The 18,757-nt window shown below is 55.0% G+C and overlaps 1 protein-coding gene and 1 long non-coding RNA gene across 2 annotated transcripts; one reads left to right on the top strand and one right to left on the bottom strand.

Annotated features, from left to right (window-relative positions):
• The first annotated feature begins 160 nt into the window (after positions 1-160).
• Positions 161-13,311, top strand: LOC116510497 (RING finger protein 121). Its single transcript, XM_032220092.1, has 9 exons — positions 161-231; positions 4,952-4,989; positions 6,053-6,194; positions 6,966-7,120; positions 8,001-8,108; positions 8,673-8,793; positions 9,721-9,854; positions 11,078-11,179; positions 13,100-13,311. The coding sequence occupies exons 1-9, from the start codon at positions 175-177 to the stop codon at positions 13,218-13,220; spliced, it is 978 nt and encodes a 325-aa protein (XP_032075983.1). The 5' UTR covers positions 161-174; the 3' UTR covers positions 13,221-13,311.
• A 2,951-nt stretch (positions 13,312-16,262) lies between these two features.
• Positions 16,263-18,082, bottom strand: LOC116510823. The gene is made up of 2 exons (XR_004255670.1): positions 17,863-18,082; positions 16,263-16,446 (listed from the first exon to the last, which is right to left on the bottom strand). It is a non-coding gene; the product is annotated as an uncharacterized LOC116510823 (long non-coding RNA).
• Positions 18,083-18,757: the final 675 nt, after the last annotated feature.

Below are 18,757 nucleotides of genomic sequence, written 5' to 3'. Positions count from 1 at the left end.
CGTTGGCTTTCCCGTGGTTTCGTCCGAGGGGAAATGCGGCACTTGTTCGACGCTCCCTGACGCCCGATGACAGCCGCCCGCCCTCCGAAGGCGCCGATTGGGCGAGTGGGATCCGAGGGCGGTGATTGGTGGGCGCCGGCGGAAGCGAGTTGGCGGTGAGGGGGGGGGGGCAAGATGGCGGTGGTGGAAGTGGAGGTAGTGGGGGCGCCGCTGGAGCCCGGCGCCGATGAGGTGAGTCGCCGGCGGGGAAGCTGCGCGGGGAGGATGAGGAGGAGGAGGAGGAGGGAGGCTGGTCCCCTCTCCCCAACAGCCCTGCAAGGCAGGCCTCTCGCCGAGCCCCCGCTCTCCTCACACCTGGGCAGAGCCTCCAACGCCAGGCAGAGTCTACCTGAGGCAGCCGACTCTATGGGAGGGGCTTCCTCTTAAACAGACCCCCGATCTCCTGGCCAGGCGCCCCTGGAGAGGCCCCGGGCGCCTCTTGAGCGCGTTTGTCCCGCTGATGGTCCAGATCAAAGGCTCCTGCGCTCTTGTGGCGGGGAGTCCCGCAGTCCCTGCTAAGGATGAAGCTACCAAGGGTCCATTGTGGTGTCTCTCCAGCGTGACAGCTTGAAGAGGGCTTGGAATTCAACTTCCAAGCGTTCCCCAGCCAGCAAAGCCTCCAAACTAAGATTTGCCCGGGCTCTTGTGTCGGGGAGTTCCGCAGTCTCTGCTAAGGGATGAAGCTACCAAGGATCCATTATAGTGTCTCTCCAACATGACAGCTTGAAGAGGGCTGGACTTCAACTTCCAAGCGTTCCCCAGCCAGCAAAACTATCCCAATCCTAACTTCAGGGGCTCTTGTGGCGGGGAGTCCCACAGTCCCTGCCAAGGGTCTCTACTGCAGTCTCTCTCCAGCTTGAGAGCTTGAAGAAGGCTTGGACTTCAACTCCCAGAATCCCCCAGTCTGGAGAATCCTGGGAGTTGAAGTCCAAGCCCTCTTCAAGCTCTCAAAGCTTGAGAACCGCTGTCCTTGTAGGATTCTCACCTGGTGCATCCCCGCCTGCCGGCAGAATTCATTTCCCAGCCTGACCTGAAGCCAGGACCTAGGCAGGAGCTCCAGGGAGAATGTGGATGGTCTCCTTTCTGCCTCCCCTTCCTCGTCCGGCGTAGAAAAGGCGACGTTCCCCCCCTCCATCTCTCCTGCCCTTTTTGAAAGAGGCAAGAGGGACGGCGGAGTTTGAGCCGGTCTCAGTGTCGGGGTGCGTTTATCTGCCGTGCGGTTTACAGATTTAGGTCGGCCCCCGACTTACGATTGAGCCCCAGATTTCTGTTGCTAAGTGAGACAGTTGTTGAGTGAGTTTTGCCCCTTTTTAATGATGCTCTTTGCTACAGTGGTTGAAGGAGGGAGTGGGCTAGAACAGTGTTTCTCAACCTTAGCAACTTGAAGATGTCTGGACTTCAACTCCCAGAATTCGCTGGCTGGGGAATTCTGGGAGTTGAAGTCCAGACATCTTCAAGTTGCCAAGGTTGAGAAACACTGTCCTAGACACTTCAAATGTTCCTCAATCCTTGCATAGGAAGGAATTTTATGCAGACTTTCATATTCTAGGTCAGTGTTTCTCAACCTTGGCAACTTGAAGATGTCTGGACTTCAACTCCCAGAATTCCCCAGCCAGCAAATGCCAAGGTTGAGAAACACTGTCCTAGACACTTCAAATGTTCCTCAATCCTTGCATAGGAAGGAATTTTATGCAGACTTTCATATTCTAGATCAGTGGACATCTTCAAGTTGCCAAGGTTGAGAAACACTGGGCTAAAAGACCCCCAAGGCTCTTCCCAGCCTTGTCTCCAAACACCTGTGAAAACTCTTGCTCTGTTAGGTGGAGAAAATGTTGAAAGCCAAGGATTGTTGGATGTTTGGATGTTTATTATACTTGTATGCCGGCTAACAAACAAATGGGGAAGGGGAAAATACAAAAAAAAGCGAACAAGACAAAAACAGATACAAAAAACAGATTAAAAACTACACAACAATCACAACAATCCAAGTGGGGCTGGGAACTCATCAGCCCCAGGCCTGCCGGAACAGCCAGGTCTTGATGGCTTTTCGGAAAGCCAGAAGGGTGGTGAGGGTCCAGATCTCCACGGGGAGATCCTTCCAGAGGGCCGGAGCAGCCACAGAGAAGACCCTCCCCCGGGGGGGGTCACAATTGTGTAGCAACAATTGTGAGGTTTCTTTCTAGCCTCCTGTCCTGCCTCTTAAGAGGAGGAGACGCTCTTCCCTCCAGTCACCCGAAGCTGCTCAGCCAATGGCTGAGGTGTGTTTTACACACCTTTGTAAACCTCCAGAGGATGACTCACCCACACACCTGGCCCTCCTCTCCTGTAAGAGGGTGCCGGTGAAATCCTCCCCAGCCATTGCATCCCCCCCTTAAGAGATGCAAAACAGTTTCTTAGCATAGAATGATAGAATAACACTGTTGGAAGGGGACCTTGGAGGTCCTCTAGTCCAGCCCCCCGCTCAAGCAGACAAGCGGCTCTCCAATCTCTTCTTAAAAGCCTCCTTTTGTGACAGCCGAGGAGGTTTTGATTCGCTGGGCCTCCAGCTACAATAAGAGTCGATTAGCTTTCGTCAATAAAAGAAAGATTTGAAGTTTGATTTGGGATCTGTGACTCGGCACCAGAAGGGCAAAAGTCGGACTCTTGCTGGCTCCTCCTGTGCCGGAAACCACCTTTGTGCTAGGCAGGTGTCGCTGGGGCTTATCTCTGAGCAGGTGCCACTGGGGAAACCCTCGGACTGCCAGTTTTCAGTTTTACTTATCTATTTACTTATGTAGAGGTAGTCCTTGACTTACAACAGTTCATTTAGCGACCGAAGTTACAACTGGGAAAAAACAACAACTCGTGACCATTCTTCACACTTACGACCGTTGTAGCACGCCCACAGACACATGATCAAAATTCAGACGCTTGGAACCGACTCACATTTACGACGGGCGCAGTGTTCCAGATTCATGCGATCCCCTTTTGCGAATTCCTGACAAGCCAAGTCAGTGGGGGAAGCCAGATCCACTTAACGACCGTGTTGCTAACTGCAGTGATTCACTTAACTGTCGTGGCAAGCAAGGTCGTAAAGTGGAACCAAACTCACTCAACGACTCTCACTTAGCAACAGGCATTTTAGGCTCCATGGTGGTGGTGAGCATTTGTCTCCACATTTGTTATTTCTACAAACAATTCAAGGCGGTGATGAGCGTATCGAAGGCCCCTTCCCTCTTCTATCTGTTGATCTTATATCTATGAGATATATCTTATATCAGTGTTTCTCAACCTTGGCCACTTGAAGATGTCCGGACTTCAACTCCCAGAATTCCCCAGCCAGCATTCGCTGGCTGGGGAATTCTGGGAGTTGAAGTCCGGACGTCTTCAAGTGGCCAAGGTTGAGAAACACTGCCTTACAGGTACTTCCTGACTCAGCTAGGTAACATCACCAGTGCTAGAAGGGAGGGGGGGTTGCAGACCAAGGGAGGAGGAAGAGATTTAAGTGGGGGGGGGGGTGTCCTTGATGCTCTCTGCACTTGGCTGTTTTCTTGCAGACGTCTCCTGACCCAACTAGGGAACATCTTCAGCACTGAGGGAGGTTATAACTAGTTGGATCACAAAACTTCCACAAGAAAACCACCAAGTGCAGAGAACTCCACAGCGTCATTCTTGTTGTCCTTGTCCTCCCTCTCCACAAACCCCGTCTCCTTCTGACACTGATGAAGTTATCTAGTTGGGTCACGAAATGTTTGCAAATTAAATTAATTAAATTAAATTAAACAACCCCACCAAGCTCACTCCGAGAACTCAATTTGTGAGCAAAGTCCCCCGTTTCATTCCCCATTGTCCTGTCGGAGGAGAGGAAGCTTCTCGGGTGGGAAGAGAAACGTCTTCAGAGAAAAAACAGGAGGTCCAGTTGCCTCCTGAAAAAGCACCTTGGGGAGGACGGAGGGTCTCCACAGGCCCCCAGTTCAAATGATTGCAGAAGTTGGAAAGCACAGATTTTCTTCCCCGGCCCAAAGAATTCACTGCCCCCCCCTTTCAGTCCAGCCTCTCTTTCTGTCACACCTGTACCTGCCAGGGGTGTGCTGCTGTTGGCTGTCACAAATTGGGGAGGGGGGGGAGGAAGCCCTGGCAGGCCGAATGATTTTGCCCCCCGTGATCCTCAAGGCGGAGGGTGCAGTAGGGAGATGTGTTGGTTTCAAAGATGCCCTTGTGCTAAAAAGGAGCCCATTGATCCCAGATGTGAACTGCTGGCCCTTCTCAGTGTGAGGGAGGTGAAAGGCCACTCCGTCCCTCATCCTGGACCTCTGCCTGCCGACCCCCTGCTCCGTGTCTCATGGGGAGGTTAGGATAGCTGCCCACTTCCCCCCCCCCACCCTCGCCCTTCAGAAGAGGGGAGCGTCTCTGGCCTTCCAGCGAAACGCTGAGCAGTCGCCTTCCGAGGAGGAGGAGGAGGTGGTGGCCTTCCCAGTGGTGGCTTTCCTTGGGCCTGCTGTCCAGGCGCAGGAGAGGGGCCTCAGCTGCTCAGTGGTCCCTGCGGAGGCCAGGAGTTGTGCCACCTCACAATGCGGGTGGAATGCCGCCCTTGGGGAGTTCTGGGATCCGAAGGGATTTGAAGGTTGCCCAGCATTTCGCTCAGAGGGAGCCACAGGAGGCGCCCTGGGCCGCTCTAATGGCTGCCCTGCAGGTGAGCGAGGTGGGGGGTGGGGGGCAGGTCCACAGCTATCCTAAAATCCACAGCACCCCATTAAGCCCCCCCCCCTCCCGCCCCAGGGGAGGTTCTGGGCACGTCTTGTTCTGTGAATATAACCCTGGTGGTTGTTTCTGGAGGCTGGCAGAGCCAAAGGGACTCTGGGAGGCTGAGAGGGCAGGGCCTCCTCCCTCCCTTGGGTGCTCTCTCTCCTTCTCTCTCTCTCCTTCTCTGCAGGTTGACCTGTCACACCTGGACCCGGACGAGAGATGGAGGTGAGTGCAAGGCTGGCTGGCTCCCTCCAGGACGCCTGTCTGGCTGGGCAGCAGCCGCCTGCGGGGAAACGTCTGAGTGAGCTCATCTTGCAAGACCCCCCTCCAGCACACTGATGATCTCTCTCTCTCTTTAGAGAGAGGGGTTGGGATAGATGGCCTTGTGGGTGCCCCGACCCTGTACTGGGGCTGCGCTATTCAGCCTGTGGATTGTCAGGGATTGGAAGGCCTGCCTTTCCTTCCCTCCTTTCTGGGCTTAAGGAAGATTGGCTGATGTTGTTTGCTTCCCAGAGTTCGTTCCTTTTTTCCTTCCTCTTTCCTTCTTTCCTCCCTCCTTCCTTCTTTCCTTCCTTCTTTCCTTCCTTCCTCCTTCCCTCCTTCCTCCTTCTTTCCCTTTCCTTCCTTCCTTCTTTCCTTCCTCCTTCTTTCCTTCCTTCCTTCCTCCTTCCCCCTTCCCTCCTTCCTCCTTCCGTCTTTCCCTTTCCTTCCTTCCTTCTTTCCTCCCTTCCTCCTTCCTTCTTTCCCTTTCCTTCCTTCCTTCCTTCTTTCCTTCCTCCTTCCTTCCTTCCTTCTTTCCTTTCTTCCTTTCCTTCCTTCTTTCCTTCCTTCCTTTCCTTCCTTCCTCCTTCCTTCCTTCCTTTCTTCCTTTCCTTCCTTCCCTCTTTCCTTCCTTCCCTCTTCCTTCCTTCCTTCCTTCCTTCCTTCCTTCTCCTTCCTTCCTTCCTTCCTTCCTTCCTTCCCTCTTTCTCTCTCTGTCTCTCTCTCTAAACTGTCCTTCTCCTTCAAAGAGGGACTCTGGGTAGTATGCAATATAATCAAGATATGAAGTATAAAATTTATACAATTAATTTCAGATTTTAAAAAAATGAAAATGAAGTTTCATTGTCCAGTCACACCCCCTCTTCCCCTTGCGTGGTTCTGGCTCCCTCTCTGGGGTCTCGAGAGGCCGTTGAGTGTGAGCTCCGCAGCCAGGCGGACAGGGGGGCCGGCCGCATGGGGGGCTGGTGAGTTGGCCGGGGCGGCTGCTGTGCGAGAGGCTGACCTGCCTGCCTGGCTCTCGTTCCAGGATCGAGCATGCCCGGATGCACGCCAAGCACCGGGGCCACGAGGCCATGCACGCCGAGATGGTCCTCATCCTGATTGCCACGTTGGTGGTCGCCCAGCTGCTCCTGGTCCAGTGGAAACAGAGGCACCCTCGCTCCTACAACGTAAGCCAGCTCCTCCCGGGGCCCAAGAATGGAGAGTCTCTGGGCTCCTCCGGGGTCTCTCAACCGGCTGCTTTCTTTGCAGACCTTTCCCCACCCAACTAGGGAGCATCATCAGTGCTGGCGGGAAGTGGGGTTTGTGGAGGAGGAGGTGGAGGAGGACTGTGGGGTCCTTGGTGCTCTCTGCAAGCAAGTTATCTGAACATAAGCCAAGAGCAAATCCCCCCTTCCTTCTAGCACTGATGATGTTCCCTAGTTGGGTCCTGAAATGTCTGCAAGAAAGCCCTTAAAAGAGCACCAAGGACCCCCCCCTTCCTCCTCCTCCTTCTCCAGCACTGATGATGTTATCTACTCTGCAAGAAGACCACCAACTTCAGAGAGCACACAAGGCCCCCTCAATCTTCCCCCTCCTCCCCACAAACCCCTCTCCCTTCTAGCACTGACGGTGTTCTCTAGTTGGGTCCTGAAACGCCTGCCAGGAAAATCACCGCACTCAGCCAGGAGCTCACAGTTCAATCCTGAGCTGTAAATATTCTCTGTCAGGTAATGAGGAATTAATAGCTGCCAACTGGTGTAAGGTTGTAAGCTGTAGGCTGGGGCAATGAGGATGAACAGTAAGCCTTACAAGCGGTTGGATGCTGGGCTCCTTTGCTAGGGTTCCTCCAGGATCGCCTGAAGGCTTTGGGGGAGGAAGGGACAGGCCTTGAGATGCAGTTCCCCCGGGGAGATTCCAAGCTGCCCCTCTCCTAATCCCACCCCCCTTTCTCATTGCAGATGGTGACCCTCTTCCAGATGTGGGTGGTCCCCCTCTACTTCACTGTCAAGCTGCACTGGTGGCGATTCCTGGGCATCTGGGTTTTCTTCTCGGCCGTCACGGCTTTCGTTACCTTCCGAGCCACCCGGAAGCCCCTGGTCCAGACCACCCCCAGGTGAGCCGGAGGGAAGTGGGCTCCTTGGGGCGGGCAGAGGCCTTGGGAGGCTGGTGGGGCAGGGGGGGGTCTTCTGCCGACGGGGCCAGTGGCACCTGAGCCCTTTTCCTCTCTTGGCTGGGCCCAGTTCGGTGTTTTTAACTCCGCTTCCGCTAATATCTCAGCAGCAGGTCCATTGTGGTCGTAAGTGGAGGACCACCTGGACGCTTATTTCGTCAGATTTGAAGATCCTGAACTTTACACTCTTGAGGGTTGGTTTTGAAGGCCTTTCTCCAACTTCAGTCTTTGCTGAGAAACGGCAGTTTCCAGCTGGATTGATTTTGTTTCAGCCGGCCAATGACAGATGACTGTTCCTTTTCACGGGGTACTTACTGTATTTTTTGGAATATAAATCACAACTTTTTCCCCCCCAAAAAAGAGGGTGAAAATCTGGGCCGTCTCATACACCGAATACAGCATTTTTGGCCTCCCCAAACCCCACCTTGTGCATCTCATTTTTGTGAAAAATGGGCCCATTTTTAGCCTCCCAAACCCCCCACGGGTCACATTTTTGCCCTCCCCGGCCCCCAGCAGCACTTTGCAGGCCTTTCAAACTCTCTGCATGCCCATTTTTCACAAAAAAACAGGGCCTGCAGAGGGTTTGGGAGGCCTGCAGAGACTCCTGGGGGCCAGGGAGGGCAAAAACCTTTAAAAAGAAATTTATCTCTTCAAAATCTTGGTGCGTCTTATACTCCAGCGCGTCTTATAGTCCAAAGAATATGGTATGTAGCTTTTTTTGGGGCTATAATGCCATGGATTTCTTTCAAAGAGGAAAGCCGAAAGAGGCCCTGATGGAGAGCTGTGGGCCTGGCACATTTTCCCTTCTGCTCCCTACATCCAGGTTGGTCTACAAGTGGTTTCTCCTCATCTACAAGATCAGCTACGCCATAGGCATCGTGGGCTACATGGCTGTCATGTTCACCCTCTTCGGCCTTAATTTATTATTCAGGTGAGAAGAAAAATCCACCTCCCACCCCTCCCTCCCTCCCTCTCACACACACAGAGAGACTTCAAATGCGGTGTGGGAGGAGGAGGACTGGGGGGGGTCCTTGGTGGTCTCACACCCAGATTGTTTCCTTGCAGATGTTTCATTACCAAACCAGGGAACCTCATCAGTGCTAGAAGGGGATTTGTGAAGAGGAGGAGGGTTGGGGGGGGGGGCTTTGATGTTCTCTGAGCCTGGCTGTTTTCCTGCAGATGTTTTGTTACCCAAATAGGTAACATCATCAGTGCTACCACTAGTTTAATAATGGCAACTTGCAGCATGGAGAACTGGGGGACGTCTAGAGGACCCCTGGGCCCCAAAGGGCTGCTCAGGCCCAGTGGGGCTTCTTGTAGCCAAATAGCTGGAGCCCCAGGCAGGGCTTCTTAGAGTCCTGGGTTCGATGCCTCCCTAACGCCAGTTTGAAAGCTGTGCTCCCAGCTCAGATGTTGAGGCCGGCCGTGGGGTGGGAGGGGTCCTCTTAGCAGCCACCACAGACGTTTCTAAAGTCTCCCCCCCCCCCAATGTCAGAATTAAACCGGAAGACGGCATGGACTTTGGGATCTCCCTGCTGTTCTACGGCCTCTACTACGGAGTCCTGGAACGGGACTTTGCGGAGATGTGTGCGGATTACATGGCCTCCACCATCGGGGTAAGAGCCTCAAAGGGGGGGAGGAAGAGGGAGGGGTGGGGAGGAGGCTTGGCCTTCCCTGTCCCTTGAGACCCCCCCTCCCCTCCCCTCTCCCCAAGCCAGAGCTCTCCTGCTGCCCCCTCCCCCTCCTCGGTCCTTTTGCCCCCACTCCAGGGGTGCCTGGCCTGGGAATCTCCTCCTCCGCCAGCTGTTCCCTTGAGGGTGGACCAACCACAGTTTCAACCCCTTTAAGCCCTTTAAGACTTCGACTCCCAGAATCCCCCAGCTGGCTATGAGGAAGGAAGGAAGGAAGGAAGGGCAATAGCACTTAAGACTTATATACCACTTCACGGTGCTTTCCAGCCTTCTCTGAGTGGTTTACAGAGCCAGCCTCTTGCCCCCAACAATCTGGGTTCCTCATTTGACCCACCTCGGAAGGAAGGAAGGAAGGAAGGAGAGATGAAGAAGGAAGGAAGAAGAGAAGAAAGAGGGGGAGGAGGATGAAAGGGGGGGAATGGGAAAAGGGAGGGAAGGAAGGAGAGAAAGGGAGGAAGGACTGATAGGGAGAAGAGAAGGAAGGGAAGGAAGAAAAAAATGTAAGAAGAAAGAAAGGAGGAGAAGGAGAAAGGAAGGAAGGCTGCTGGCTGAGGAATTTGGGGGTTGTAGTCCAGCTGACCTTAAGTGGCCGAGGCTGCTGATCTAAGGAGCACAGAGGGACTTTGGCCACTAGGTGGCGCTCTTGCTATTCCTCCTTTCCCGTGCGAGTGAGGCAGGGTCCCTGCTGGGCATTTGGGGGCAAGGCCTGGAGGAGCCTGGCATTGGCATTGGGGGGGGGGAGCTGAAAGGGGTGGCTCCTGGGCCCCCAGCCCCTTTGGTTCCTTGGGGAAGAGGGGGTGGGGCACACCCAGGAGCCCCCCCCCCCATATCAGCCTCCCTCCCCCGGGGCAGTTCTACAGCGCCTGCGGGATGCCCACCAAGCACCTCTCAGAGAGCGTCTGTGCCGTCTGCGGGCAGCCGATCTTCGTGGACGTCAACGAGGAAGGGATCATCGAGAACACCTACCGGCTCTCCTGCAACCACGTGTATCCTTCCACGGGGCACACGCTTGGCTACTGACTCACACTTACGACGGTCGCTGGGTCCGGGGGTGGGTGGGGGCCTGGTGGCAGGAGGGGGGGTGGCTTTGAGGGGCTGCGGTTGTCTTCATACACCCTCCCCCCCCCCCAAGCACACGCACACACAGGCATCCACGTGGCCAAAATGAGACGCTTGGCTACTGACTCACACTTACGACGGTCGCAGGGTCCTTGGAATCACGTCATCCCCTTTGGCGACATTCTGACCAGCAAAGGGTCACTAAATGAACTGTCATAAGTCGAGGACTCCCCGTAATGTCCCTGTCCGTCCTCTCGGCTGGGGCTCCCTGATTTGGGATCTTTCCCACCCAGATGCCTGGAGAGTATGGGACTTGTAGTCCCCCAGCCTGACCTCTGAGGGGGTTTGTGGCAGGCAGGGGAGGCTGCTGGGCCCTCCGTCCGAGGGTCACCCCAAGCCCTGGAATCCCCCCCCCCCAACTGCCGGGGGGTCAGCCTGGCTCCTGGGAATTCGCAGCCCAGCCGCCCTGCAAGGGAGGGGCACATGGGAAGGGGAGGCCCAGCCTAGATTCCCGTCCTCCCCCAGGGCTGCCCTCCTGCCCTGGGACCCATGGGCCTCTGCCGAGCAGTGGCGGCCCAGGTGGAGTGGGATCCAGTGCAGCTCACTTGCAGGCCGCCTCCTCTCCAGCCTCCTCCTCCTCCTCCTCTTCTGGGGGCCAAATCTATAAGCCCCCCCCCCTTCCTCTGAGAGCCTGAGCTGGAGGGGGGCCCCGTTTGGGTCTGGCTGGAACTGGTCCTCCCAGTCAGGAGGCCTCCATTGGGGGAGGGGGCATGTTGTAGTTCTTTGCTTCATTGGTCGTGATGGGGGGTCCTTGGGGGGTCTCTGGGCTTAGTTGTTTCCGGACAGGCGTTTCATGACCCAACTAGGCAACTTCACCAGTGCTAACAGTAAGGATCAGGCAATGCAGCCAAGTCCAGATTGCACCAAGGACCCCGTAGTCCCCCTCCTCCCCCTCCTCCTCTCCACAACCCCCCCCCCTTCCTTTCCAGCACTGATGATGTTCCCTAGTTGGGCATTGAGACGTCTGCAAGGAAAGAAGGCAGCTCCCCCCCCCCCCCTTCAGCCCTGGGCTTCAGCTCTTCTTTTCCGTCGGCTTCTGGCTTCTGTCCAGCCCACCCCCCGTTTGTTCCTTGACCGTCCGTCCGTCCAGCTTTCACGAGTTCTGCATCCGGGGCTGGTGCATTGTGGGGAAGAAGGAGACCTGTCCCTACTGCAAGGAGAAAGTGGACCTCAAGCGGATGTTCAGCAACCCGTATCCTTCCTCTCTCGCCATTACAACAACCCCCAGGGCTGGACTAGATGCTCTCCGTGCCCCTCCCAGCCCTTATTCTCTCTCTCTTGCTGGCCTTGAGCCTGGCAGCTGGGTAGCCTCCCTTCAGAGCGTTTCCCCGCAGGGCTGAGCCCCAGGGGTCCCGTGGCCTCCCTGCCCCTGCAGCCCCAGTGGACGAAGGACCACGGTGGGAGGTTGCTGGCCCCGAGTCCCAGAGCCACGGGATGGGATGCTGGCCTCTTGAGCCCCTGGGGGCTCCCCTTACCTGAGACCTGGGCATTTCCCTCCCCCACACACACCCCTCCTGCCCCTCGGCTGCCCCCCTCCGTCCCACTGGCCGGCTTCCCTTTTCTTTCCAGCCCCCAGGACAGTCCCGGCTTCTCCGGTGGCCCCTGGGGAAAGGAATAGCCCACCCCGTTTAAGGCGTGGTGGCTCAGTGGCTGAAACCAGGGCTACCCAACCCCGGCCCTTCAGCCGCCCAGAAGCCGGGCGCAGAAGTGGCAGCTGAGCACGGACATCATGCAGCCTCTGTGCGTGGGCCACCGTCTGCACGGCCTCCCCTCTACCCCCCTCCAAAGCCGGAGCGCTTGGGGACCTCTGACCTAAAGGACCCCGGAAGAGGCCTGCCCTGGGGCGGTTCGAGTCCTGCCACTGCGTCATGGGGTGAGTTCCTGTCGCGGGCCTCGTCTCCTGCCAACCTCGCAGTTCCCCTTCCGTGCCAATGGATAAATAGGCAACTCCTTCGGGGGGGGGAGAGAGCAGCGTTCCTGTGTTTTGCCGCACGCAGGGAAGGTTGTAGGGAAGGTTGTTGAGAAGGTGGTGGCCTTTCAACTCCGACGGACCTTGGATGAAGCAGACTGTCTGGATCCCTTTCAGTCGGGGTTCAGGCCTGGTTACTCCACCGAAACTGCTTTGGTCGTGCTGATCGATGATCTCTGGCGGGCCAGGGATAGAGGACATTCCTCTATCCTGGTGCTTCTTGACCTCTCAGCGGCCTTCGATACCATCGACCATGCGTATCCTTCTGCGAGGACTGGGGGAGGTGGGGGGGGGAGGCACCGTTCTTCGGTGGTTCTCCTCCTACCTCTCGGACAGGTCGCAGTCGGTGTTGGTTGGAGGAGATGGAGGTGTTGGTTCCTTCCTAGAGGTTGACCCCTAGGCCCCTCAAATATGGGGTGCCGCAGGGTTCGGTCCTGTCCCCCCTCCTATTTAACATCTACATGAAGCCCCTGGGTGAGATCATTCGTCGGCACGGGATACAGAGCCGAGGTGGCGCAGTGGTTAAATGCAGCACTGCAGGCTACTTCAGCTGACTGCAGTTCTGCAGTTCGGCTGTTCAAATCTCACCGGCTCAAGGTTGACTCAGCCTTCCATCCTTCCGAGGTGGGTAAAATGAGGACCCAGATTGTTGTTGGGGGCAAAATGCTGACTCTGTAAACTGCTTAGAGAGGGCCGAAAGCCCTACGAAGCGGTAGATAAGTCTAACTGCTATTGCTATTGCTATCAAATATCACCAATGTGCGGACAATACCCAGTTGTATCTGTCCACCCCGCGAAGCGGTGGAAGTGATGTGCCAGTGCCTGGAGGCTGTCAGGGTCTGGATGGGAGCGAACAAGCTTGCACTCAATCCCGACAAGACCGAGTGGCTATTGATGCTCCCTCCCAAGGATGGTCCAGACATTCCACCTCTTAGCCTGGGGGGTGAAATCTTACACCCGTCAGAGAGGGTCCGCAACTTGGGTGTCCTCCTGGATTCTAATTACTAATTACTCTGGTCTTGCTGGCCCCCTTCAGGCAGCGGAGACGGGCACCGGCCTTAACATCAGCTACGAGGAGGAGCAAGTAAGCCCCCCCCCCCAGCATCTCCTTTATTTCTACTCCACCTTAACTCCGCCTTGCAGCTGGGAGCGGCCGCATGTGATGTACGGACAGCTGCTGGACTGGCTGCGCTACCTGGTGGCCTGGCAGCCGGTCATCATCGGACTGGTGCAAGGGATTAACTATATTTTGGGGCTGGAGTAGCCCCCCCCCCCCCGTTCCTGCCCCGGAGCCCGGACTCCCCTGGGGAGCCAAGGAGGCCTTGGGAGACCCCCGGGAGCAGCCTTCTCGGCCACTTGACCTCTCAGGACTATGGCCTCCGGCCCAGAGCTGCTGCTCCACAGCCCCAGACGGACTCTGCACACGAGGAGCCACCCCACCCCACCCCCCAAGGCCGGCTTCTGCTGCTCGTAGGAGGGGGGGGGGTCTCTTTCTCCTTCCTTTTTTTAACCAGAAAGAAAAGAATTATTTTAACAGCCTCTGGAAAAATCTTTTTATTCCTGATGCAAAAGGAAATGGATGCCCCCCTCCCCACTGATGGCCCCCTGGTCTCACCCCTTTGGGCCAGGCCTGGAGGCCTCCAGCCCACCTTCCCCTCGGCCGCTTCTGGCGGGGGTCGAGCTGGGCAGCCCCCACGCCCTGTTCCCCAGCCCCACTCTCTGACGCCAACCCAGAGGGTCCTCTCGACCACGTTGACCGAACCCCAAGTCTGGATTCCCTCCGTTTCTCCTGCCCCCGATGGGCCTTCGGCAGGAGGGGCCCCACCCTGGATTTTGGGGGAGAAGCCCCTCCGCCTCCCTCCCTCTCCTCTTCAGACGTCGCTTGCCGATGGTTCCCAGTCAAAGACTTTCCTTGCCTGCCCAGTTCGGCCGGCCAGGCTTTGGAAGGAGCAGCTGAGAAATGTGGGCAGCCGTCGTCTTTCTTCAACCTGCCAGATTGAGGGGTTCAGGGGCGCATCGGCTCCTCTCCCTCCGCTTCGCCTGGGAGGAAGCAGCACTGCCACGTTCATCCCAGCGTCGCTGAGAAGTCCTGCTGAGAACCTGTGGATTGCTGGGTGGCCTCCCATCCTCACCCCTGTCTAGTTATTTTTAGGGTTTGGCATGCGGCGTCCGGTTCAATGCGGGGAAGGAGGGTGAGGCCGGGGGCTGCTTTGGCACCTTTTAACCCCAGGGGACGGGTGGAAACTGCTAGGGTGGCACTTGACGCAGGGGGAGAGCAGGTCGCTCCCATCGCCTGGGACCCCTGCCCAGCCTCCCTCGCACCTGGGTCTGGATCGGGGAGGTGGGCATTGCGTAGGGCTCCTCTCCCCTAGCCCCAGGTGAGGGGAGGCGAGGTGCCAAGTCGGGCCAGACCCCTCTTGCCAGGGGCTGGCCTCATCCTGTGGAGGGCAGGATCCAGGGTCTCCCCGCCCCCCTCCTCCTCTGCCGAAGCACCAGGTGCCTCTCAAAGGGAGGGGGGCTCTGGCTTCCCTCCACAGGGCACGGGCTATGTCTCTGCCACTGGGTGGGTCTCGCTTGGGGGCATCAGCCCGTCGGGGGTCCTTGGCAGCTGCTCGCAGCCTCCCCCCCCCCATCCCAACGAGATGTGGATGACCAGAACACTCACGCACACACGCAGGTGTCTGTGGAAGCATCGAAGGCAGCCTTCCCCCACCTGTGCAACGGCTGCCAACGGGGGACTCACCTGTGGAGAAACCCTTAGAAACCTCAGAGCGTGGATAGATTTTTTCTCCCCCCCCTCCCCACTTTTAAAAAAACGTGTAATAAATTCTGCTAAATTGCTTTTCCTGTTGTTTTTGCCACAGCCTGGGGGTCATTGTTGCTTTGGAAAATTGTGCTTCTTTATTCAATTTATCTCCCCCCCACCCAACCTCCGCTAAGGGTTAGGAAAACGAAAGGAGGAGAGGCAGGGAATTAGTCTTGGGGGGCAAAACAAATGTGGAAATCCGTTTGGGAGGATTTCAGAAAAGTTTTGAGGTCTTTATAGGCCTCGGTTGGAGGGAGCTCGTGAGGGCTTTGGACGGGGATTTTTGCAAAGAGGCTTAAATAGAGTTGGAATCAAATGTTTCTCGATGCACAGCTGGCTTGGGAATTCTGGGAGCCGAAGTCCGCGTGTCTTTAAAAGTTGTCGACCTTGAGAAAACACGAGTTGAATCCCTCTTGGCAGACTTTGCAGAGAGCTTTCCTCTTTGCTCCCAAAGCAAAGTTTATTGAGTTTAAATTCCTCTTTATTTGAGGCAGTTGCTGATCATTTCCATCACTCAAAATAGCCCTCCGCTTCTATAAACAGGAGATGAGGCCGACCAGTTTGGGGCGAGAACTCAAGGTTGAAGGCAACAAATGCAAGCTCTTGGGGCGCTTTGTGAATGGCCCCCTTGGTGGGAGTGGGGGAGACCGAGAGGCGAACATAGGGGAGAAAGAGGGGAGACCCAAAGGATGGAGAGCTTGGGGGTGGGGGGGGCAACCTTGATTCCCAGATCTTTTTTGCCAACAAAACAAGGCAATAAACACGAAAATTAAAATTGTCCCTGTGCTTCAACAATCCTCTAGACCAGTGTTTCTCAACCTTGGCCACTTGAAGATGGGGAAGTGTCTAGGACAGTGTTTCTCAACCTTGTCAACTTGAAGATGTCCGGACTTCAACTCCCAGAATTCCCCAGCCAGCGAATGCTGGCTGGGGAATTCTGGGAGTTGAAGTCCGGACATCTTCAAGTTGACAAGGTTGAGAAACACTACTCTAGACCCCCAGCCTGATTCTTCTGCCTGAACTGATCTATTTTCCTTCCTTCCTTCGTTCCTTCCTTCCTTCCTTCCTTCCTCTCTCTTCTTTTAATTCGTTCATTCTTTTTCATTCATTCCCTCAATTTCTGTAGCTTTCCATCTCAACCCAGTGATTTGGGGAAGAGGAGGGAAGAAATCAACCGTCGGAATGAAAATAGAAGGAAATCTTTTCTGGAAATGGTCTTTGGGACTGAATATATTAAAGGGCTCTTTGGAAGGAAATAAATATAAGTAGTCTTCTATTTACGATTCGTTTAGTGGCCGAAGATACCGGAAAAAAGTGACATGACTGTTTTTCACACGACCATTTGAGCATCTCCATAATCGTGTGATCAAAATTCAGATCCTTGGCAACTGGCATGTACTTAAAATGGTTGCAGCATCCGGGGGGGTGGGGTGGTCACGTGATCCACATTTGTAGCTGGGGGATTCTGGGAGCTGAAGTCCACAAATCTTCATGTTGCCAAATTTGGAGACCCCCCCGACTAAGAGGTTGCACGAGTCCAGATTTTGGAAACTCCAATTTGACACCTAACTTATTTGAAACCAAAATCTGAGAAACTTACTTGCAGGTTTTAAGATTTCTTGATTTGCACAAGTTGTGTTTCAGGTTACGTGTCCCAATCCAGCTCAGAAAAGTTGCTGAGACCCTAGAAAACGTGCAGACAAGAGCCAGTAAGAGGAGAGGTTAGTCCAGGGATCCCCAAACTTGGCAACGTTAAGCCTTGTAGACTTCAATTCCTAGAATTCTGCAGCCCCTGGACTACAACAGTGTTTCTCAACCTTGGCGACTTTAAGTCCCGTGGACTTCAACTCCCAGAATTCCCCCAGCCAGCTATGCTGGCTGGGGGAATTCTGGGAGTTGAAGTCCACGGGACTTAAAGTCGCCAAGGTTGAGAAACACTGGACTAGAAGGCCTGGTGACTAGATTGTCTGATGAATGGTTAAGGAGGCTACATATGGATAGGCTCTCAGAAAAATACCAGCAGCAACATGATATCAGTACTCTGGTATTTGAGGGGCTGCCCCACAGAAGAGGGGGTCCACCTATTCACCAAGGCACCAGAAGGCAGGAGGAGAAGCAATGGATGGAAACTAACCAAGGAGAGAAGCCACCTGGAATTCAGGAGAAACTTCCAGACGGTGAGGACAATTCACCTGTGGAACAGAAGTTGCCTCCAGAAGTTGTGGCTGCTCCTCCATCCCTGGAGGTTTTCAAGAAGAGACTGGACAGCCGTTTGCCTGAAACGGTACACGGTCTCCTGCTTGAGCAGGGGGTTGGACTAGATGATCTCCAAGGTCCCTTCCATCCCTAAGATTCTATGTTTTATGTTCATGATCGTCCCACCGTTTGTTTACTGCCAATTTCTCAACCTGGGAAGGGCACGGAATGGCCCCCAGCTCTGCACGCAACGGTTGGGCAAGCGTTAAAGCCAACTAAATCTTCCTCTGCAAGAGGCCAGGAGGCATTTCCGGACTCCACTTTTGCACGTTTTTAATTGGCATTTTAAAAAAAATGCAATACAAACGTTGGGATGTGACGATTAGCACTGATTATGATTGCAGGAAAACTGAGCATTACTGAATTTGAGAACTAAAGGTTCAAGTGCTTTCACATTTTTAACTTCATCGAAGAGAGTTGGAAGTTAACTCATCCCCCTTATTTCCCCCCCCCCCCCTGATTCTTTTGCACCTTCCTCTCTCGGCTCTTTTCCTGTTTTTATATTTTATCTTTTGTAGAAATTCAGCAAAGCATATTAAAGAAAAACTGAGCTAAGCACTTCAGCTTTCTGATAACTGGTATGAGCGTCCCTCTCTCTCTGTCTCTGGTGTGTTTGTGTGGGTGTATGCAAAATGAGGTGTGCGTAAAGGGTTTGGTTTCAGGGAACTGGCTCTCAGAAGGCCTAACCCCACTTTCCTTCAGTATTACAGGCAGTCCTCCACTTACAACAGTTCATTTAGCGACTGTTCACAGTTAACAACAGCACCGAAAACAGTGCCAGTATCCATGAGTAGCTGTTCTATTAAGATCTGGGCGGAGATTGGGTCTCCCAGAAGGAAAATACCTCCTGTCTCGAGTTCCGACGTCTCCATTCTGGTGGCAGCAGCGGGGTTGGGACTGGCTGGGAGTTGTAGTCCCTGAAGGCGCCTGCCTGGAGGCCTCCGATCCCCTCTGCCTGTTTGCACCCAGTGGGGCTTGGCTCGTCCCTCTCCAGGGGGCAGTTCCAGGAAAAGCAGATGAATTCTCCGATTCAGAGCAGCCCTAAACTTCCCGTTGGGGCTGGCACCTTCCTCTACTGAAAGGGGCCCAGAGCTAACCACTAGGCCTCCTGCAAGCAGAGAGCATGCCTCGTTTTCTGATACGGTTGGGAGCGCCTGCTGTGCCCCCCCCCCTTTTTCTCGTCTTCCGAAGGAGGAGCAGCACCACTTCGCTCAGGCAGAAGCCGTGGAGGCTCTGGGCAGCCAGAGGTCTTTTTCTAGGAAGACGGGGAAACGGGGGCTGCCCGGCCTCTGGCCGCCTTCTGAAGGAGCGGAAGCAGCACGTCCAGCACGAGGGAGGCAGGGAGGTGGGGCCAAAGAGTTTGTACACACTTCTCTTTGTGTTCATGCGCGCACCGAGAGAGGGAGCTGCAGGCAACAAACTCCAGGAATTTATGGACATGCATAAATAAATAGGGAGGGAGGGAAGGACAGATGGATGGACAAATGGGATGAATGGATGGATGGATGGACAGACGGATGGAGGAATCAGTGGATGGATGGATGGACAGATAGGGGGTGGAGGGATGGACAGATAGGTGGGTGGATTAATGGGGGGGATCAACGGATGGATAAATGGACAGATGGGGGATGGAGGGATGGGTGGGCGGATGGGATGGGGCGATGAATGGTGGAGAGATGGGTGGGTGGGTAGATGGATGGATGGATGGATGGATGGATGAACAGATGGATGCTCTCCTC

Source organism: Thamnophis elegans, chromosome 6 (genome assembly GCF_009769535.1).
Source record: "Thamnophis elegans isolate rThaEle1 chromosome 6, rThaEle1.pri, whole genome shotgun sequence".
In the NCBI taxonomy this organism is placed as follows: domain Eukaryota; kingdom Metazoa; phylum Chordata; class Lepidosauria; order Squamata; family Colubridae; genus Thamnophis; species Thamnophis elegans.
Note: the sequence above shows the minus strand (reverse complement) of the source record. Positions and strands in the feature narration are given on the sequence as shown.